This window comes from Eucyclogobius newberryi, unplaced genomic scaffold (genome assembly GCF_026437365.1).
Source record: "Eucyclogobius newberryi isolate DKJ021-1_F unplaced genomic scaffold, fEucNew1.0.hap1 SCAF_2, whole genome shotgun sequence".
NCBI lineage: Eukaryota > Metazoa > Chordata > Actinopteri > Gobiiformes > Gobiidae > Eucyclogobius > Eucyclogobius newberryi.
The window spans coordinates 49,967,742-49,991,475 of NW_027315834.1; the positions used below are offsets into that span (position 1 = coordinate 49,967,742).

At 48.5% G+C, this 23,734-nt stretch overlaps 2 protein-coding genes across 2 annotated transcripts in view; one reads left to right on the forward strand and one right to left on the reverse strand.

Moving 5' to 3' along the window:
- The window catches only part of dera (deoxyribose-phosphate aldolase (putative)), a 6,979-nt gene extending 1,883 nt beyond the window's left edge, over positions 1-5,096 (reverse strand). Inside the window, exons 1-4 of the mRNA XM_072453371.1 lie at positions 4,908-5,096; positions 2,965-3,062; positions 2,472-2,619; positions 1,064-1,159 (exon numbers count right to left, since the gene is read on the reverse strand). Coding sequence (XP_072309472.1) covers positions 1,064-1,159; positions 2,472-2,619; positions 2,965-3,062; positions 4,908-4,938 — 373 coding nt within the window. The 5' untranslated portion in view covers positions 4,939-5,096. The remainder of the gene's footprint in view (positions 1-1,063; positions 1,160-2,471; positions 2,620-2,964; positions 3,063-4,907) is intronic.
- Positions 5,097-23,316: 18,220 nt separating this feature from the next.
- Positions 23,317-23,734, forward strand: part of msrb3 (methionine sulfoxide reductase B3) — a 14,232-nt gene continuing 13,814 nt past the window's right edge. The window contains exon 1 of the mRNA XM_072453370.1: positions 23,317-23,508. The gene's annotated coding sequence lies outside the window, so the exon portion shown is untranslated. The remainder of the gene's footprint in view (positions 23,509-23,734) is intronic.

Below are 23,734 nucleotides of genomic sequence, written 5' to 3' on the forward strand. Positions count from 1 at the left end.
GGACCACACGGGAGGAGGACCATACGGGAGGAGGACCATACGGGAGGAGGACCACACGGGAGGAGGACCGCACGGGAGGAGGACCGCACGGGAGGAAGACCACAGGGGAGGAAGACCACAGGGGAGGAAGACCACAGGGGAGGAAGATCACAGGGGAGGAAGACCACACGGGAGGAGGACCGCACGGGAGGAGGACCGCACAGGAGGAGGACCGCACGGGAGGAAGACCGCACGGGAGGAAGACCACAGGGGAAGAAGACCGCACGGGAGAGCAACCAGACGGGAGGAAGACCACATGGGAGGGAGACCACAGGGGAAGAAGACCGCACGGGAGAGCAACCAGACGGGAGGAAGACCGCACGGGAGGGCGAACACACGGGAGGAAGACCACAGGGGAGGAAGACCACATGGGAGGAAGACCACAGGGGAAGAAGACCGCACGGGAGAGCAACCAGACGGGAGGAAGACCACATGGGAGGAAGACCACAGGGGAAGAAGACCGCACGGGAGGGCGAACACACGGGAGGAAGACCACAGGGGAGGAAGACCACATGGGAGGAAGACCACAGGGGAAGAAGACCGCACGGGAGAGCAACCAGACGGGAGGAAGACCACATGGGAGGAAGACCACAGGGGAAGAAGACCGCACGGGAGGGCGAACACACGGGAGGAAGACCACATGGGAGGGCGAACACACGGGAGGAAGACCACATGGGAGGAAGACCACAGGAAAAACATGTGACAAAAAGCAACAACAAAAATTTACTGAATACAAGAAAACTACAAAAAATTACATAAAAGCGACTAAACAGTGTAAAACAGTTTTTTTTTTTTTTAAGTAGCAACATATGTAGCATTTGTAGTATTAATAGTATTTGTAGTATCAATAGTATTTGTAGTATCGTATTTGTAGTTACTACAAATAGTATTTGTAGTAACGGAGGTAGATACAGAGGATCTACCTCTGTATCTACCTCCGTTGCACCAATGAAATTTCCCCATGTGGGACAATAAAGGAATATCTTATCTTATCTTATCAATAGTATTTGTAGTATTCTCACACCTGATGCCACTGGGAGTTTGGAGTTTGCTGCTCTCAGAGTTTTAACGGCGTCACAAACTCTGGAAGGATAAACACACACAGCGGCTGTGGTCACACCTGAGAGACAGAGACAGAGACAGAGACAGAGACAGAGACACACAAATACTTTAAAACTTGAAGAACCACATAGAACACAGTAAATTGTGTAGTTAATGATGAAAAACAACAACACAAACATAACCCTTGTTGTCAGGAAAGAGACTGGGGGCATTTTTACAGCTGGAGCAAGAGTGAATAACATCACGGCTTTTGAGCCAAACCTAATGTTCCTCCTCTGTTCATCTGGCGTTACTGAGAGTCATCACTCACGTTCACGTGGATATTGAAGTCTCCGCCTAAAACTACTTTATCCCAGTCTAACACCAAGTTTGATATAAAGTTAGAAAACTCTTAAAACTCTGAATATGGAATAAGGTTCAGCTTCATGTCACCATCATGAGGCCAACAGTCATTTCCTCTCCTCCATTCGACGGTACGAAGACGTGAGATTCTTTATCGGGGCCGGCCGGACCCTGTCCCTCTGCGGGGGGAGGAGCTGAGGCGGGGGGAGGAGCTGAGGCGGGGGGAGGAGCTGAGGCGGGGGGAGGAGCTGCCGTCCCTCTGCGGGGGGAGGAGCTGAGACGGGGGGAGGAGCTGAGGCGGGGGGAGGAGCTGAGGCGGGGGGAGGAGCTGAGGTCCCTCTGCGGGGGGAGGAGCTGAGGCGGGGGGAGGAGCTGCCGTCCCTCTGCGGGGGGAGGAGCTGAGGTCCCTCTGCGGGGGGAGGAGCTGAGGTCCCTCTGCGGGGGGAGGAGCTGAGGCGGGGGGAGGAGCTGAGGCGGGGGGAGGAGCTGAGGTCCCTCTGCGGGGGGAGGAGCTGAGGCGGGGGGAGGAGCTGAGGTCCCTCTGCGGGGGGAGGAGCTGAGGTCCCTCTGCGGGGGGAGGAGCTGAGGCGGGGGGAGGAGCTGAGGTCCCTCTGCGGGGGGAGGAGCTGAGGTCCCTCTGCGGGGGGAGGAGCTGAGGCGGGGGGAGGAGCTGAGGCGGGGGGAGGAGCTGAGGCGGGGGGAGGAGCTGAGGTCCCTCTGCGGGGGGAGGAGCTGAGGCGGGGGGAGGAGCTGAGGTCCCACGCTTCGGACCCGCTAGCCATGTTAGCCTCATTAGCTTGTGAGGAGGGCTGTTTTCCAATGTTATATTAAACTATGTGTTGTGTGTAGTCTGTACAGCTGCATGGCCCAGGGGTGTGTACCTGCATGGTCCAGGTGTGTACCTGCATGGTCCAGGTGTGTACCTGCATGGTCCAGGTGTGTACCTGCATGGTCCAGGTGTGAACCTGCATGGTCCAGGTGTGTACCTGCATGGTCCAGGTGTGTACCTGCATGGTCCAGGTGTGTACCTGCATGGTCCAGGTGCAGCTCCTGCAGCAGGTCGCTCCTGAGCGGCTGCAGGGCCTTCAGACACAGACGCTGGACGTTGGACGGAGTGTCGTCTCCGGACAGAGTGGTCAGGTCGATGCAGGTGAGCGCTTTGAGGAGCCACGCCGCCTGAAACAAACACATCTCATGTCCTCCTCCACATACAACACATCCTCATGACTATATCTGCACGAGTACAGAGGAAAAGTACAAGCAACAAATACTGAGCGCCATGAAATATTGTAGCAGCAGCAGCAGCAGCAGCAGCAGCAGCAGCAGCAGCAGCAGCAGCAGCAGCAGCAGCAGCAGCAGCAGCAGTAGTAGCAGCAGCAGCAGCAGCAGCAGCAGCAGCAGCAGCAGCAGCAGCAGCAGCAGCAGCAGCAGCAGCAGCAGCAGCAGCAGCAGCAGCAGCAGCAGCAGCAGCAGCAGCAGCAGCAGTAGTAGTAGCAGCAGCAGCAGTAGTAGCAGCAGTACCTGCCACTGCTTCTTGGGTAGCCTGGTGCTCTGGATCTGCTGCGCTCGCTTCAGAACGGCCTGAGTGTTCACACGAGTCTGACACACCCACTCCAGGTCTGAAACACACACTTTGTTAAACACACTGGATCACTTAGCCACGCCTTCCACACCGTGGGCGGAGCCACGCTGGGCTCGTCACTCCCCCCCTCAGGCAGGAGGCCACTCCCCTCAGGCGAGCGTCGGGCGAGTGTCACGTGAGCGCAGGCTTTTAGATAGAGGGCCGTCTTCCCGTCTTTGGACGGTGTCTCTCGACATGTGGACGGTGTCTCTCGACATGTGGACGTGTCTCTCGACATGTGGACGGTGTCTCGACATGTGGACGGTGTCTCTCGACATGTGGACGGTGTCTCTCGACATGTGGACGGTGTCTCTCGACATGTGGACGGTGTCTCTCGACATGTGGACGTGTCTCTCGACATGTGGACGGTGTCTCGACATGTGGACGGTGTCTCTCGACATGTGGACGGTGTCTCGACATGTGGACGTGTCTCTCGACATGTGGACGGTGTCTCGACATGTGGACGGTGTCTCTCGACATGTGGACGTGTCTCTCGACATGTGGACGGTCTCTCGACATGTGGACGGTGTCTCTCGACATGTGGACGGTGTCTCGACATGTGGACGTGTCTCTCGACATGTGGACGGTGTCTCGACATGTGGACGGTGTCTCGACATGTGGACGTGTCTCTCGACATGTGGACGGTGTCTCGACATGTGGACGTGTCTCTCGACATGTGGACGGTGTCTCGACATGTGGACGTGTCTCTCGACATGTGGACGGTGTCTCTCGACATGTGGACGTGTCTCTCGACATGTGGACGGTGTCTCTCGACATGTGGACGTGTCTCTCGACATGTGGACGGTGTCTCTCGACATGTGGACGTGTCTCTCGACATGTGGACGGTGTCTCTCGACATGTGGACGGTGTCTCGACATGTGGACGTGTCTCTCGACATGTGGACGGTGTCTCGACATGTGGACGTGTCTCTCGACATGTGGACGGTGTCTCGACATGTGGACGTGTCTCTCGACATGTGGACGGTGTCTCGACATGTGGACGGTGTCTCGACATGTGGACGTGTCTCTCGACATGTGGACGGTGTCTCTCGACATGTGGACGTGTCTCTCGACATGTGGACGGTGTCTCTCGACATGTGGACGGTGTCTCTCGACATGTGGACGTGTCTCTCGACATGTGGACGGTGTCTCGACATGTGGACGGTGTCTCTCGACATGTGGACGGTGTCTCTCGACATGTGGACGGTGTCTCTCGACATGTGGACGGTGTCTCGACATGTGGACGGTGTCTCTCGACATGTGGACGGTGTCTCGACATGTGGACGGTGTCTCTCGACATGTGGACGTGTCTCTCGACATGTGGACGGTGTCTCGACATGTGGACGGTGTCTCGACATGTGGACGGTGTCTCGACATGTGGACGTGTCTCTCGACATGTGGACGGTGTCTCTCGACATGTGGACGTGTCTCTCGACATGTGGACGGTGTCTCTCGACATGTGGACGGTGTCTCGACATGTGGACGTGTCTCTCGACATGTGGACGGTGTCTCGACATGTGGACGTGTCTCTCGACATGTGGACGGTGTCTCGACATGTGGACGTGTCTCTCGACATGTGGACGGTGTCTCGACATGTGGACGGTGTCATGTGAGCGTCACGTGACTCTCGTGTGAGCGTCACGTGTCACACGTGTCACGTGTCACTGGGACGTCACTTCTGAACTTACTTTATTTGAATCATAAACAGTTTAAATCCTTTAAACATCAAAGTGTCTCAAACCTTCAGATACTTTTGTTCTTTTACTTTGAACTCGCCGCCTCCTGGAGACAGAACCTGCGCAGCTTTAAGAGACATCGGACTCTGGAGGACAAAACTCACGTACCGAGCCTGGTCCCGGGGTTCCGCGCGCACATCTGGACCGGGTCTGGACCGGGTCTGGACCGGGATCACGGCGGGTCTGAAGCGGGACTAAACCTGGACTTAAACAGGTCTAAAGTCCAGTCCCGGGTCCTCGCGCTCGTGACCGGTACAGTGTGGACTTCCGGCAGAATGGAGACGTTTGAATGACTGCTGCCCCCGAGTGGACTAAAGCAGTACTACACATGGACTAAACCAGGACTAAACCAGGACTAAACCAGGTCTAAACCAGGACGAAACCAGGTCTAAACCAGGTCTAAACCAGGACAAAACCAGGACTAAACCAGGACAAAACCAGGACTATACCAGGTCTAAACCAGGACAAAACCAGGACTATACCAGGACTAAACCAGGACAAAACCAGGACTATACCAGGTCTAAACCAGGACTTAAGTAACCCTTGAATCATGTCCTCACAGGTGAATGACACTGGAACAACATTGTTCATGTGCTTTGACGGCTACAGAGCCGTGACCACGCCCCACACCTGCTTGTGGGCGGAGCTCAATAAAGACATAAAGACAACGCAAAGGTTTTTTCCAACACCCTTTATTGTGACTGTCATGGTGACAGCGACAAACGATACGATGGTGAGTCCCACACTGCACTGACCACATGTAGAGGTGGTCTGTACATAACACTGTACATAACACTGTACATAACACTGTACATGACACTGTACATAACACTGTACATGACACTGTACATGACACTGTACATAACACTGTACATAACACTGTACATGACACTGTACATGACACTGTACATGACACTGTACATAACACTGTACATGACACTGTACATGACACTGTACATGACACTTTACATGACACTGTACATGACACTGTACATAACACTGTACATGACACTGTACATGACACTGTACATAACACTGTACATGACACTGTACATGACACTGTACATGACACTGTACATAACACTGTACATGACACTGTACATCACACTGTACATCACACTGTACATGACACTGTACATGACACTGTACATGACACTGTACATGACACTGTACATAACACTGTACATAACACTGTACATGACACTGTACATGACACTTTACATGACACTGTACATGACACTGTACATGACACTGTACATAACACTGTACATGACACTGTACATGACACTGTACATAACACTGTACATGACACTGTACATGACACTGTACATGACACTGTACATAACACTGTACATGACACTGTACATGACACTGTACATGACACTGTACATAACACTTTACATGACACTGTACATGACACTGTACATAACACTGTACATGACACTGTACATGACACTGTACATAACACTGTACATGACACTGTACATGACACTGTACATGACACTGTACATAACACTGTACATAACACTGTACATGACACTGTACATGACACTGTACATGACACTGTACATAACACTTTACATAACACTGTACATAACACTGTACATGACACTGTACATGACACTGTACATAACACTTTACATGACACTGTACATGACACTGTACATGACACTGTACATGACACTGTACATGACACTGTACATAACACTGTACATAACACTGTACATAACACTGTACATGACACTGTACATAACACTTTACATGACACTGTACATGACACTGTACATGACACTGTACATAACACTGTACATGACACTGTACATGACACTGTACATGACACTGTACATAACACTGTACATGACACTGTACATGACACTGTACATGACACTGTACATGACACTGTACATAACACTGTACATAACACTTTACATGACACTGTACATAACACTTTACATGACACTGTACATGACACTGTACATGACACTGTACATGACACTGTACATAACACTTTACATGACACTGTACATAACACTGTACATGACACTGTACATGACACTGTACATGACACTGTACATGACACTGTACATAACACTGTACATAACACTTTACATGACACTGTACATAACACTTTACATGACACTGTACATGAAACTGTACATGACACTTTACATGACACTGTACATAACACTGTACATGACACTGTACATGACACTGTACATGACACTGTACATAACACTGTACATGACACTGTACATGACACTGTACATGACACTGTACATAACACTGTACATAACACTGTACATGACACTGTACATGACACTGTACATGACACTGTACATAACACTGTACATGACAATGTACATAACACTTTACATGACACTGTACATGACACTGTACATGACACTGTACATGACACTGTACATGACACTGTACATGACACTGTACATAACACTTTACATGACACTGTACATAACACTTTACATGACACTGTACATGAAACTGTACATGACACTGTACATGACACTGTACATAACACTGTACATGACACTTTACATGACACTTTACATGACACTGTACATGACACTGTACATGAAACTGTACATGACACTGTACATGAAACTGTACATAACACTGTACATGACACTGTACATAACACTGTACATAACACTGTACATAACACTTTACATGACACTGTACATAACACTGTACATAACACTTTACATGACACTGTACATAACACTGTACATAACACTGTACATGACACTGTACATGACACTGTACATAACACTGTACATGACATTGTACATAACACTTTACATGACACTGTACATAACACTGTACATGACACTGTACATGAAACTGTACATAACACTGTACATGACACTGTACATAACACTGTACATGACACTGTACATAACACTGTACATAACACTTTACATGACACTGTACATGACACTGTACATAACACTGTACATGACATTGTACATGACACTTTACATGACACTGTACATGACACTGTACATGACACTGTACATGACACTGTACATGACACTTTACATGAAACTGTACATGACACTGTACATGACACTGTACATGACACTTTACATGAAACTGTACATGACACTGTACATGACACTGTACATGACACTGTACATAACACTGTACATGACACTGTACATGACACTTTACATCACACTGTACATGACACTGTACATGACACTGTACATGACACTGTACATGACACTGTACATGAAACTGTACATGACACTGTACATGAAACTGTACATGACACTGTACATGACACTGTACATAACACTGTACATGACACTGTACATGACACTGTACATGAAACTGTACATGAAACTGTACATGACACTGTACATGACACTGTACATAACACTGTACATGACACTGTACATGACACTGTACATGAAACTGTACATGACACTGTACATGAAACTGTACATGACACTGTACATGACACTGTACATGACACTGTACATGACACTGTACATAACACTGTACATGACACTTTACATCACACTGTACATGACACTGTACATGACACTTTACATGACACTTTACATGACACTGTACATGACACTTTACATGACACTGTACATGACACTGTACATGACACTTTACATGACACTTTACATGACACTGTACATAACACTGTACATGACACTGTACATGACACTGTACATGACACTGTACATAACACTGTACATGACACTGTACATGACACTTTACATGACACTGTACATGACACTGTACATGACACTGTACATAACACTGTACATGACACTGTACATGACACTGTACATAACACTGTACATAACACTGTACATGACACTGTACATGACACTTTACATGACACTGTACATGACACTGTACATAACACTGTACATGACACTGTACATGACACTGTACATAACACTGTACATAACACTGTACATAACACTGTACATGACACTGTACATCACACTGTACATAACACTGTACATAACACTGTACATAACACTTTACATGACACTGTACATAACACTGTACATAACACTGTACATGACACTGTACATGACACTGTACATAACACTGTACATGACATTGTACATAACACTTTACATGACACTGTACATAACACTGTACATGACACTGTACATGAAACTGTACATAACACTGTACATGACACTGTACATAACACTGTACATGACACTGTACATAACACTGTACATAACACTTTACATGACACTGTACATGACACTGTACATAACACTGTACATGACATTGTACATGACACTTTACATGACACTGTACATGACACTGTACATGACACTGTACATGACACTGTACATGACACTTTACATGAAACTGTACATGACACTGTACATGACACTGTACATGACACTTTACATGAAACTGTACATGACACTGTACATGACACTGTACATGACACTGTACATAACACTGTACATGACACTGTACATGACACTTTACATCACACTGTACATGACACTGTACATGACACTGTACATGAAACTGTACATGACACTGTACATGAAACTGTACATGACACTGTACATGACACTGTACATAACACTGTACATGACACTGTACATGACACTGTACATGAAACTGTACATGAAACTGTACATGACACTGTACATGACACTGTACATAACACTGTACATGACACTGTACATGACACTGTACATGAAACTGTACATGACACTGTACATGAAACTGTACATGACACTGTACATGACACTGTACATGACACTGTACATGACACTGTACATAACACTGTACATGACACTTTACATCACACTGTACATGACACTTTACATGAAACTGTACATGACACTGTACATGACACTGTACATGACACTGTACATAACACTGTACATGACACTGTACATGACACTTTACATCACACTGTACATGACACTGTACATGACACTGTACATGACACTGTACATGACACTGTACATGAAACTGTACATGACACTGTACATGAAACTGTACATGACACTGTACATGACACTGTACATGACACTTTACATGACACTTTACATGACACTGTACATGACACTTTACATGACACTGTACATGACACTGTACATGACACTTTACATGACACTTTACATGACACTGTACATAACACTGTACATGACACTGTACATGACACTGTACATGACACTGTACATAACACTGTACATGACACTGTACATGACACTTTACATGACACTGTACATGACACTGTACATGACACTGTACATGACACTGTACATAACACTGTACATGACACTGTACATGACACTGTACATAACACTGTACATAACACTGTACATGACACTGTACATGACACTTTACATGACACTGTACATGACACTGTACATAACACTGTACATGACACTGTACATGACACTGTACATAACACTGTACATAACACTGTACATAACACTGTACATGACACTGTACATCACACTGTACATAACACTGTACATAACACTGTACATAACACTGTACATGACACTGTACATGACACTTTACATGACACTGTACATGACACTGTACATGACACTGTACATGACACTGTACAGAGCAGACCATAAGCCTCGTCACACAGAGCAGACCCTAAGCCTCGTCACACAGAGCAGACCATAAGCCTCGTCACACAGAGCAGACCCTAAGCCTCGTCACACAGAGCAGACCCTAAGCCACGTCACACAGAGCAGACCCTAAGCCTCGTCACACAGAGCAGACCCTAAGCCACGTCACAAAGAGCAGACCCTAAGCCTCATCACACAGAGCAGACCCTAAGCCTCATCACACAGAGCAGACCCTAAGCCACGTCACACAGAGCAGACCCTAAGCCTCATCACACAGATCAGACCATAAGCCTCGTCACACAGAGCAGACCCTAAGCCTCGTCACACAGAGCAGACCCTAAGCCTCGTCACACAGAGCAGACCCTAAGCCTCGTCACACAGAGCAGACCCTAAGCCTCGTCACACAGAGCAGACCCTAAGCCACGTCACACAGAGCAGACCCTAAGCCACGTCACACACAGAGCACACCATAAGCCTCGTCACACAGAACAGACCCTAACCTCATCACACAGAGCAGACCCTAAGCCACGTCACACAGAGCAGACCCTAAGCCTCGTCACACAGAGCAGACCATAAGCCTCGTCACACAGAGCAGACCCTAAGCCTCGTCACACAGAGCAGCCCCTAAGCCTCGTCACACAGAGCAGACCCTAAGCCTCGTCACACAGAGCAGACCCTAAGCCTCGTCACACAGAGCAGACCGTAAGCCTCGTCACACAGAGCAGACCCTAAGCCTCGTCACACAGAGCAGACCCTAAGCCTCGTCACACAGAGCAGACCCTAAGCCTCGTCACACAGAGCAGACCCTAAGCCTCGTCACACAGAGCAGACCCTAAGCCTCGTCACACAGAGCAGACCCTAAGTCTCGTCACACAGAGCAGACCATAAGCCTTGTCACACAGAGCAGACCCTAAGCCTAGTCACACAGAGCAGACCCTAAGCCTCGTCACACAGAGCAGACCCTAAGCCTCGTCACACAGAACAGACCATAAGCCTCGTCACACAGAGCAGACCATAAGCCTCGTCACACAGAACAGACCCTAAGCCACGTCACACAGAGCAGACCCTAAGCCTCGTCACACAGAGCAGACCATAAGCCTCGTCACACAGAGCAGACCATAAGCCTCGTCACACAGAGCAGACCATAAGCCTCGCCTTAAGTTATCACGATGTAAAAGAGATAATCGGTGCTGAAAAGCTGCGTATCGGTGGCTTTTATTTGTTTTTGTACTTTCTTATTTTGGGCTCACTAAGATAAAGCTCTAAGTTCTGCCTCCTTCAGTCTCTTTTTTTAGGATCTGCAGAGTCCCTCTAGAACATAACAATCCAAACATTCATATTCCCATAGGGCTTTACATCAGCAGCAATAACGTACAGGCTGATGAGAAAAGGTGTGTTTCCAGGTGAACCAACCGTGTGACACCGAAACTCCGCCTCCCTCTCTCTGGCCGTGTGCCTATTGGCTGAGAGAGTTACGTCTGAACGACCCAAACTGCACAGGCCAGGTGAGCCCACAGAGCCACATGATGGTCACCGTGAGTGGGGTCTTCAGAGATATACTAGGATTATTATTATAGTGTGATAGTGTCCGTGTGTAACTGTGTGTAACTGTGTGTAACTGTGTGTGTAACTGTGTGTAAGTGTGTGTAACTGTGTGTAACTGTGTGTGTAACTGTGTGTGTAACTGTGTGTAAGTGTGTGTAACTGTGTGTGTAACTGTGTGTAACTGTGTGTGTAACTGTGTGTAACTGTGTGTGTAACTGTGTGTAACTGTGTGTGTAACTGTGTGTAACTGTGTGTAAGTGTGTGTAACTGTGTGTGTAACTGTGTGTAACTGTGTGTGTAACTGTGTGTAACTGTGTGTAAGTGTGTGTAACTGTGTGTGTAACTGTGTGTAACTGTGTGTAAGTGTGTGTAACTGTGTGTAACTGTGTGTAACTGTGTGTGTAACTGTGTGTAAGTGTAACTGTGTGTAACTGTGTGTGTAACTGTGTGTGTAACTGTGTGTAAGTGTGTGTAACTGTGTGTAACTGTGTGTAACTGTGTGTGTAACTGTGTGTAACTGTGTGTAAGTGTGTGTAACTGTGTGTGTAACTGTGTGTAACTGTGTGTGTAACTGTGTGTGTAAGTGTGTGTAAGTGTGTGTAACTGTGTGTGTAACTGTGTGTGTAAGTGTGTGTAACTGTGTGTAACTGTGTGTAACTGTGTGTGTAAGTGTGTGTAACTGTGTGTGTAAGTGTGTGTAACTGTGTGTAACTGTGTGTGTAACTGTGTGTAACTGTGTGTAAGTGTGTGTAACTGTGTGTGTAACTGTGTGTAACTGTGTGTGTAACTGTGTGTAACTGTGTGTAAGTGTGTGTAACTGTGTGTAACTGTGTGTAAGTGTGTGTAACTGTGTGTGTAACTGTGTGTAACTGTGTGTAAGTGTGTGTAAGTGTGTGTGTAAGTGTGTGTAACTGTGTGTGTAACTGTGTGTAACTGTGTGTGTAAGTGTGTGTAACTGTGTGTAAGTGTGTGTAACTGTGTGTGTAACTGTGTGTAACTGTGTGTAAGTGTGTGTAAGTGTGTGTGTAAGTGTGTGTAACTGTGTGTAACTGTGTGTGTAAGTGTGTGTAAGTGTGTGTAACTGTGTGTAACTGTGTGTAACTGCGTGTAACTGTGTGTAACTGTGTGTAACTGTGTGTGTAAGTGTGTGTAAGTGTGTGTAAGTGTGTGTAACTGTGTGTGTAACTGTGTGTAAGTGTGTGTAAGTGTGTGTAACTGTGGTGCACGTGTGTAACTGTGTGTAACTGTGTGTAACTGTGTGTGTAAGTGTGTGTAACTGTGTGTGTAAGTGTGTGTAAGTGTGTGTAACTGTGTGTGTAAGTGTGTGTAACTGTGTGTGTAAGTGTGTGTAACTGTGTGTGTAAGTGTGTGTAAGTGTGTGTAACTGTGTGTAAGTGTGTGTAACTGTGTGTGTAACTGTGTGTAAGTGTGTGTAACTGTGTGTAACTGTGTGTAAGTGTGTATAACTGTGTGTAAGTGTGTGTAAGTGTGTGTAACTGTGTGTGTAACTGTGTGTGTAAGTGTGTGTAACTGTGTGTAACTGTGTGTAACTGTGTGTGTAAGTGTGTGTAACTGTGTGTGTAAGTGTGTGTAACTGTGTGTGTAACTGTGTGTAACTGTGTGTGTAAGTGTGTGTAACTGTGTGTAACTGTGTGTAACTGTGTGTGTAAGTGTGTGTAACTGTGTGTGTAAGTGTGTGTAACTGTGTGTGTAACTGTGTGTAAGTGTGTGTAACTGTGTGTAAGTGTGTATAACTGTGTGTGTAACTGTGTGTAACTGTGTGTAAGTGTGTGTAACTGTGTGTAACTGTGTGTAACTGTGTGTGTAAGTGTGTGTAACTGTGTGTGTAACTGTGTGTAACTGTGTGTAAGTGTGTGTAACTGTGTGTAACTGTGTGTAACTGTGTGTAACTGTGTGTAAGTGTGTGTAAGTGTGTGTGTAAGTGTGTGTAACTGTTTGTAACTGTGTGTAACTGTGTGTGTAACTGTGTATAACTGTGTGTGTAAGTGTGTGTAACTGTGTGTAAGTGTGTGTAAGTGTGTGTGTAACTGTGTGTAACTGTGTGTAACTGTGTGTGTAAGTGTGTGTAAGTGTGTGTAAGTGTGTGTAAGTGTGTGTAACTGTGTGTAAGTGTGTGTAACTGTGTGTACGTGTGTGTAACTGTGTGTAACTGTGTGTAAGTGTGTGTAACTGTGTGTAAGTGTGTGTAACTGTGTGTAACTGTGTGTAAGTGTGTGTAAGTGTGTGTAACTGTGGTGCACGTGTGTAACTGTGTGTAACTGTGTTGCACGTGTGTAACTGTGGTGCACGTGTGTAACTGTGGCGCACGTGTGTAACTGTGGTGCACGTGTGTAACTGTGTGTAACTGTGGTGCACGTGTGTAACTGTGTGTAACTGTGGCGCACGTGTGTAACTGTGGCGCACGTGTGTAACTGTGGTGCACGTGTGTAACTGTGGCGCACGTGTGTAACTGTGGCGCACGTGTGTAACTGTGTGTAACTGTGGTGCACGTGTGTAACTGTGGTGCACGTGTGTAACTGTGCTGCACGTGTGTAACTGTGGCGCACGTGTGTAACTGTGCTGCACGTGTGTAACTGTGGCGCACGTGTGTAACTGTGGCGCACGTGTGTAACTGTGGCGCACGTGTGTAACTGTGCTGCACGTGTGTAACTGTGGTGCACGTGTGTAACTGTGGCGCACGTGTGTAACTGTGCTGCACGTGTGTAACTGTGGCGCACGTGTGTAACTGTGGCGCACGTGTGTAACTGTGCTGCACGTGTGTAACTGTGGCGCACGTGTGTAACTGTGGTGCACGTGTGTAACTGTGGCGCACGTGTGTAACTGTGCTGCACGTGTGTAACTGTGGCGCACGTGTGTAACTGTGGCGCACGTGTGTAACTGTGGCGCACGTGTGTAACTGTGTGTAACTGTGGCGCACGTGTGTAACTGTGTGTAACTGTGGCGCACGTGTGTAACTGTGCTGCACGTGTGTAACTGTGGTGCACGTGTGTAACTGTGGCGCACGTGTGTAACTGTGCTGCACGTGTGTAACTGTGGCGCACGTGTGTAACTGTGGCGCACGTGTGTAACTGTGGCGCACGTGTGTAACTGTGTGTAACTGTGGTGCACGTGTGTAACTGGTGCACGTGTGTAACTGTGGCGCACGTGTGTAACTGTGTGTAACTGTGGTGCACGTGTGTAACTGGTGCACGTGTGTAACTGTGGTGCACGTGTGTAACTGTGGCGCACGTGTGTAACTGTGTGTAACTGTGGTGCACGTGTGTAACTGTGGCGCATGTGTGTAACTGTGTGTAACTGTGGTGCACGTGTGTAACTGTGGCGCACGTGTGTAACTGTGTGTAACTGTGGTGCACGTGTGTAACTGTGGTGCACGTGTGTAACTGTGTGTAACTGTGGTGCACGTGTGTAACTGTGGCGCACGTGTGTAACTGTGTGTAACTGTGGTGCACGTGTGTAACTGTGGTGCACGTGTGTAACTGTGGTGCACGTGTGTAACTGTGGCGCACGTGTGTAACTGTGTGTAACTGTGGTGCACGTGTGTAACTGTGGTGCACGTGTGTAACTGTGTGTAACTGTGGCGCACGTGTGTAACTGTGTGTAACTGTGGTGCACGTGTGTAACTGTGGCGCACGTGTGTAACTGTGTGTAACTGTGGTGCACGTGTGTAACTGTGGTGCACGTGTGTAACTGTGGTGCACGTGTGTAACTGTGGCGCACGTGTGTAACTGTGTGTAACTGTGGTGCACGTGTGTAACTGTGGCGCACGTGTGTAACTGTGTGTAACTGTGGTGCACGTGTGTAACTGTGGCGCACGTGTGTAACTGTGTGTAACTGTGGTGCACGTGTGTAACTGTGGTGCACGTGTGTAACTGTGTGTAACTGTGGTGCACGTGTGTAACTGTGGTGCACGTGTGTAACTGTGGTGCACGTGTGTAACTGTGGTGCACGTGTGCGGCAGAACGAGAACAACCAGCTGGTCCTCAAGAACAAAGTGGTGCTGCAGAACCGCACCAGGAGCATTGTCACTGTGACCAGTTTGAGCTGGACTTGTCCTGCTTCTACAGCCCGAGGTCAAGACTGTGGTGCTCAGGATCAAGGACAGGTGAGTCACACAGAGCTGTTAGCATGTGGCTACCTGCACATGCTAAAGTTAGCTCTGCACATGCTAAAGTTAGCTCTGCTCATGCTAAAGTTAGCTCTGCTCATGCTAAAGTTTGTTCTGCGCATGCTAAAGTTAGTTCTGCTCATGCTAAAGTTAGCTCTGCACATGCTAAAGTTAGTTCTGCGCATGCTAAAGTTAGCTCTGCACATGCTAAAGTTAGTTCTGCACATGCTAAAGTTAGTTTTGCACATGCTAAAGTTAGTTCTGCGCATGCTAAAGTTAGCTCTGCTCATGCTAAAGTTAGTTCTGCGCATGCTAAAGTTAGCTCTGCTCATGCTAAAGTTAGTTCTGCGCATGCTAAAGTTAGCTCTGCACATGCTAAAGTTAGTTCTGCGCATGCTAAAGTTAGCTCTGCTCATGCTAAAGTTAGTTCTGCGCATGCTAAAGTTAGCTCTGCTCATGCTAAAGTTAGTTCTGCGCATGCTAAAGTTAGCTCTGCACATGCTAAAGTTAGTTCTGCGCATGCTAAAGTTAGCTCTGCTCATGCTAAAGTTAGTTCTGCGCATGCTAAAGTTAGCTCTGCACATGCTAAAGTTAGTTCTGCGCATGCTAAAGTTAGCTCTGCGCATGCTAAAGTTAGTTCTGCGCATGCTAAAGTTAGTTCTGCGCATGCTAAAGTTAGCTCTGCTCATGCTAAAGTTAGTTCTGCGCATGCTAAAGTTTGTTCTGCGCATGCTAAAGTTAGTTCTGCTCATGCTAAAGTTAGCTCTGCACATGCTAAAGTTAGTTCTGCGCATGCTAAAGTTAGCTCTGCGCATGCTAAAGTTAGCTCTGCTCATGCTAAAGTTAGTTCTGCGCATGCTAAAGTTAGCTCTGCACATGCTAAAGTTAGTTCTGCGCATGCTAAAGTTAGTTCTGCACATGCTAAAGTTAGTTCTGCGCATGCTAAAGTTAGCTCTGCACATGCTAAAGTTAGTTCTGCGCATGCTAAAGTTAGTTCTGCGCATGCTAAAGTTTGTTCTGCTCATGCTAAAGTTAGCTCTGCGCATGCTAAAGTTAGTTCTGTTCATGCTAAAGTTAGCTCTGCGCATGCTAAAGTTAGTTCTGTTCATGCTAAAGCTAGCTCTGCACATGCTAAAGTTAGTTCTGCGCATGATAAAGTTAGTTCTGCGCATGCTAAAGTTAGTTCTGCTCATGCTAAAGTTAGCTCTGCGCATGCTAAAGTTAGTTCTGTTCATGCTAAAGTTAGCTCTGCGCAATGCAATGCCGCGGCTCGGAGCTCCGCACCCGGTGGTGACCACTGGAAGTAAGGGAGGGCATCAGGCTGAAGAAGGTCTCTCAAGCTTTGGCTTGTAGGACTCCTGAGGCCGTGGACAGTTTGTGCAGCTGCAGCGACTGTTGAAGAAGGAGCTGAGTCCAAAGCTCTGGATCACTCTACGTTCTGACCTCACTTATGGTCATGAGCTTTAATGACCCAAAGGACAAGATCGCGGATACAAGCGGTCCAAATGAGTTTCCTCCGCCCGGTGACTGGGCGCTCCCTTAGAGATAGGAGGAGGAGCTCGGAGTAGAGCCGCTGCTCCTCCTGGGCGCCTCCCTGGGGAGGTGTTTCAGACATGTCCCACCGGGAAGAGGCCCCAGGGATGAGGGACTGTCTCTCAGCCTGGGAACGCCTCGGGATCCCCCCCAAACGGGGGCCAAACGGGGGCCAAACAGGGGCCAAACGGGGGCCAAACGGGGGCCAAACGGGGGCCAAACGGGGGCCAAACGGGGTCCAAACGGGGTCCTCAGTCAGTTTGGCCTGGACACGAGCCTGAGCAGACCACCCTGTAAATGGAGACAAAATAATGTGAAACGTAGCAAAAGATTAAAAAACACTCCAAACCATTTGCTGCCACAGAACTTGAAGCTCTAAAACAATAAACACCAATTACAAACTGTTTAAGACCAAGAAACTGCTGAGACCCCAAAGCAAAGCCACAAGTGCAAGTTTAAAGGAAAAGAACAGACACTTCAGAATATGTTCTTCTGGTGTTGGAGTTGTCCCTGACTCTCATGTGGGACATGTGTGTTGGAGTTGTCCCTGACTCTCATGTGGGACATGTGTGTTGGAGTTGTCCCTGACTCTCATGTGGGACATGTGTGTTGGAGTTGTCCCTGACTCTCATGTGGGACATGTGTGTTAGAGTTGTCCCTGAGTCTCATGTGGGACATGTGTGTTAGAGTTGTCCCTGAGTCTCATGTGGGACATGTGTGTTAGAGTTGTCCCTGAGTCTCATGTGGGACATGTGTGTTAGAGTTGTCCCTGAGTCTCATGTGGGACATGTGTGTTAGAGTTGTCCCTGAGTCTCATGTGGGACATGTGTGTTAGAGTTGTCCCTGAGTCTCATGTGGGACATGTGTGTTAGAGTTGTCCCTGAGTCTCATGTGGGACATTTGTGTGCAGCTCGGTGGTGCAGACCATCACCTCTGGGACCTGGCAGTACAATCTGACCATGAAGTCTTTCCTGGACAAAGGCCGGACTCAACCCATCGCTCCAGAGGCGGAGCTGAAGCTGAACCAGCCCATGTGGGTGGAGCTGAGCACAGAGGGACTGGACCAGAAGCTGGTCTCCATCGTAGTCCAGTCCTGCTGGACCACGATGGAGACCAGCTGTCCACCTCCAAGCCCCGATACGACCTGGTCAAGAACGGATGAGAGTCTGGTCCAGGTTTAGTCCTGGTTTAGACCTGGTTTAGTCCTGGTTTAGTCCTGGTTTAGACCTGGTTTAGTCCTGGTTTAGACCTGGTTTAGTCCTGGTTTAGTCCTGGTTTAGACCTGGTTTAGTCCTGGTTTAGACCTGGTTTAGTCCTGGTTTAGTCCTGGTTTAGACCTGGTTTAGTCCTGGTTTAGTCCTGGTTTAGTCCTGGTTTAGACCTGGTTTAGACCTGGTTTAGTCCTGGTTTAGTCCTGGTTTAGACCTGGTTTAGACCTGGTTTAGTCCTGGTTTAGTCCTGGTTTAGTCCTGGTTTAGTCCTGGTTTAGTCCTGGTTTAGATCTGGTTTAGTCCTGGTTTAGTCCTGGTTTAGTCCTGGTTTAGTCCTGGTTTAGTCCTGGTTTAGTCCTGGTTTAGACCTGGTTTAGACCTGGTTTAGTCCTGGTTTAGTCTTAGTCTTCTTTGTGTCCAGCTGTCCAAACCCCAGGGACACGTCTGTGAGCGGGAACGGTCAGGGAAGCTCCGCCTCCTTCAGCTTCAGCATGTTCAAGTTCAGTGGAGACTCCGCCCAGGTTTATCTGCACTGTGAAGTGTCTCTGTGTGTGAGCAAGTGTGTCCCGGTGAGTGTCCTACTGCAACCACCCCCACTGCAACCACCCCCACTGCAACCACCCCCACTGCAACATCCCTACCGCCACCAACCCCACCACAACCAACCCTACCACAACCAACTCTACCACAACCAACTCTACCACAACCAACTCTACCACAACCAACCCCACCACAACCAACCCTACCACAACCAACACTACCACAACCAACACTACCACAACCAACTCTACCACAACCAACCCTGTACCACCACAACCAACCCTACCACAACAAACCCTGTACCACCACAACCAACTCTACCATAACCAACTCTACCACAACCAACTCTACCACAACCAACTCTACCACAACCAACTCTACCACAACCAACTCTACCACAACCAACTCTACCACAACCAACCCCACCACAACCAACTCTACCATCACCAACCCTCTACTACTAACATCCAGTTCAGTTGCAGTAAGAGTATTTGCTCTTTCTGTTCGACAGGAGTGTGGAAGCAGGCGCCACCGGTCCCTCTACAAAGACCCCAACCCCAACCTCATCTCCATGTCCTGGACCAACTAGGACCAGGCGGGACGGGGCGGGACACACGGGTCAGAACCAGCTCCCAGGGCCAAATGGAGAACGCCCCGGTGACGCCTGGAGAACGCCCCGGTGACGCCTGGAGAACGCCCCGGTGACGCCTGGAGAACGCCCCGGTGACGCCTGGAGAACGCCCCGGTGACGCCTGGAGAACGCCCCGGTGACCCGCCTCTGGGACCACTTTTGTTTTCTTTATCTTTTCCTCGAATGAACTCAGTCGTTTTTGATCAAACGCATTTAATCTAAAAAAAAATGAATCAAATGAAATGAAAGTAGCACCAGAATAAATTGAGGCTGTGGCCGCCCCCTGTCGCTGTGGCCGCCCCCTGTCGCTGTGGCCGCCCCCTGTCGCTGTGGCCGCCCCCTGTGGCCGCCCCCTGTCGCTGTGGCCGCCCCCTGTCGCTGTGGCCGCCCCCTGTGGCCGCCCCCTGTCGCTGTGGCCGCCCCCTGTCGCTGTGGCCGCCCCCTGTCGCTGTGGCCGCCCCCTGTGGCCGCCCCCTGTCGCTGTGGCCGCCCCCTGTCGCTGTGGCCGCCCCCTGTCGCTGTGGCCGCCCCCTGTCGCTGTGGCCGCCCCCTGTCGCTGTGGCCGCCCCCTGTCGCTGTGGCCGCCCCCTGTCGCTGTGGCCACCCCCTGTCGCTGTGGCCGCCCCCAAAAAAACCAAATAAAGGGGTGTGGTTAAACATGGCGTGGACAATGTCCTTATTTCAGAGTGAAGATGTTTAAATGTAGAATCATCATCAAATCAAATGTCATCATGATTTATTCTTGCACATCTCACTTTGTTCAGTATTTCATGGATTAAAACCCCCCTCGCTCTCGAGCGCCAGCCTGAACTAGCCTAGCCTAGCCTAGCCTAGCCTAGCCACTAGCATCATGGCTGAATCTTCCTCTGCTTTTACCTGCTCAAGTCGTCATATGCGGAGTCAGAACTCTGGTGACAGGTGCGTGAAGTGCAGAGTCCATGTCAGACGCTGTGATATTCTCTGTCCAGTGGGATCAGTGCTGAACTGCCTCTGTTCAGTGGGATCAGTGCTGAACTGCCTCTGTTCAGTGGGATCAGTGCTGAACTGCCTCTGTCCAGTGGGATCAGTGCTGAACTGCCTCTGTCCAGTGGGATCAGTGCTGAACTGCCTCTGTTCAGTGGGATCAGTGCTGAACTGCCTCTGTCCAGTGGGATCAGTGCTGAACTGCCTCTGTCCAGTGGGATCAGTGCTGAACTGCCTCTGTTCAGTGGGATCAGTGCTGAACTGCCTCTGTCCAGTGGGATCAGTGCTGAACTGCCTCTGTCCAGTGGGATCAGTGCTGAACTGCCTCTGTTCAGTGGGATCAGTGCTGAACTGCCTCTGTTCAGTGGGATCAGTGCTGAACTGCCTCTGTCCAGTGGGATCAGTGCTGAACTGCCTCTTTCAGCTGCCCGTCCAGATGAAGCCTCAGAACATCGTAGTCTTTGTTGACAACTGGAGTCTCAGAAAAAACTATTTCAGGCTCAGACCAATAACTTAACACTCACAAATGACACAAATAAACAAATAAATAAACATATAAAATGTGGACTGATAAACATTAGATCATTTTCCTCCAAATCACTTTTAGTTTATGATTAAATTAGTGATAATATCATAGATCTTCAGCTCGAACTGGTGTCAGTGGAACCACCTCCTCATCAACGCGGGGAAGACAAAGGAGATGGTGGTGGATTTCCACAGAGGCCACGCCCCCCTCACCAGTGAACATCCAGGGACGGGACAGGCCACGCCCCCCTCACCAGTGAACATCCAGGGACGGGTACTGACATACCCATGTGCAATACTGTCATACCCATGTGCAATACTGACATACCCATGTGCAATACTGACATACCCATGTGCAATACTGACATACCCATGTGCAATACTGTCATACCCATGTGTAATACTGTTATACCCATGTGCAATACTGACATACCCATGTGCAATACTGTCATACCCATGTGCAATACTGTCATACCCATGTGTAATACTGTTATACCCATGTGCAATACTGACATACCCATGTGCAATACTGACATACCCATGTGTAATACTGTTATACCCATGTGCAATACTGACATACCCATGTGCAATACTGACATACCCATGTGCAATACTGTTATACCCATGTGCATATAACTGATGTAAATAGAGTGTTTATTTTACCATTATTATCAGAATTTTCAGAGTTCTTCTATTAAGAGTGTTTTTTACACTTTCTATACGTGATCTGTTCTTTTCCTCTGGATCTACTGCGTTGCAACAATGAAATTTCCCCATTTGTGGACAATAAAGGAATATCTTATCTTATCTTATTCAAATCTAATAGAAATCAACTAAAGTAACACTAGATTTCTTGAAATGTTTGTGAGGTAAACAGTAGTTTAGGGATCATCTCAAAATGGGTTGAAGCTGAAAAGACTTAATATTTTTCGTCTTGGGGGGGCGGGGCCTGGGGGGGCGGGGCCTGGGGGGCGGGGCCTGGGGGTGGGGCCTGGGGGGGGTTGAACCTACATTTCATCTTTTTGATGCTTTGTGGCAGTCATTGTTTTGAAATGCTAAAAAACTCTCAGCAACGAACATTAGGCCGACATTAGGCCGACATTAGGCCGTGCTCCTCCACACGCGCAAGGGGCGGGGCGGGGCGGGGCGGGCGTCGCCGTCGCCAACGCGGCTGGTGCAGAAAAGTTGGAAAAGCTTTTTTGCTGCAAGACGCGCCGCAGCAAATGATCAAGAGATTTGGCTCTTTTAACGTGCTACGCACTGATCAGAAGAAGGACCAACACAAACCTGCATAAGGTTTCAGCCAATCACAGAAGACGTGAGATTCTCACTGAGACAAAAGGGCGTGTCCTGCTCCTGTCACTCTGACATGTCTCAGGTCTAAACTCAGACAAGTGACAATTACAGGTTTTGACAAGAAACATTAGTTTCTCACTCTCTCTTCCTCTTGAGACTATCTCAATGTGGTCGTCTCACAGTTTCGGTTGAATGGGATGTGCCGTAGGGCCCCTAGGGCCCCTAGGGCCCGTGGACCATGTGGATTGAGTAAACAAACATGAGTGACAGGTGACATTATTTGGAGAGTTCATAACTTCTAAATATAAACTTACTAAAGGATGTTCAGGATGTTCACTAGAGGTGAAGCAGCTCCATGTGATGTGAAGACAGACTTAAGTCTTTTGAGGGGGAGGGGCCAGAACATGAGGGGGAGGGGCCAGAACATGAGGGGGAGGGGCCAGAACATGAGGGGGAGGGGCCAGAACATGAGGGGGATCCCTAACAGTATAATAATAACATTAGACCTCTGCTCTTACAGTCACAAGATGGCCGCCGCTACTGAGACGGAAACAGACAGGACACACGACACATCCGGCTCCAGTGGTGCGACAGAACTTCAGCTGCGGGTTCTGAGTCTCCAGCTCCTGGTCCTGGTCCCGGTTCGGTCCAGTTTTCCTCCAGAACCTGCTTCAGAACGCGCTGTACGTGACGCTGTACGTGACACTCCTGCTGCCGCTCGGCTCCGGTTCGTACTGCACGTTTTTACACCATTACGTCATGAAGGTCGAGCACTTTTTAACTAGTTCTTAAAAGTGTTGAGGGACAGGGACAGACAGGGACAGACAGGGACAGACAGGGACAGACAGGGACAGACTGGACTTGTAAAAACGTTGCGGTTCGAGAGAGAGCGAGAGAGAGAGAGAGAGAGAGAGCGAGAGAGAGAGAGAGAGAGAGCGAGAGAGAGAGAGAGA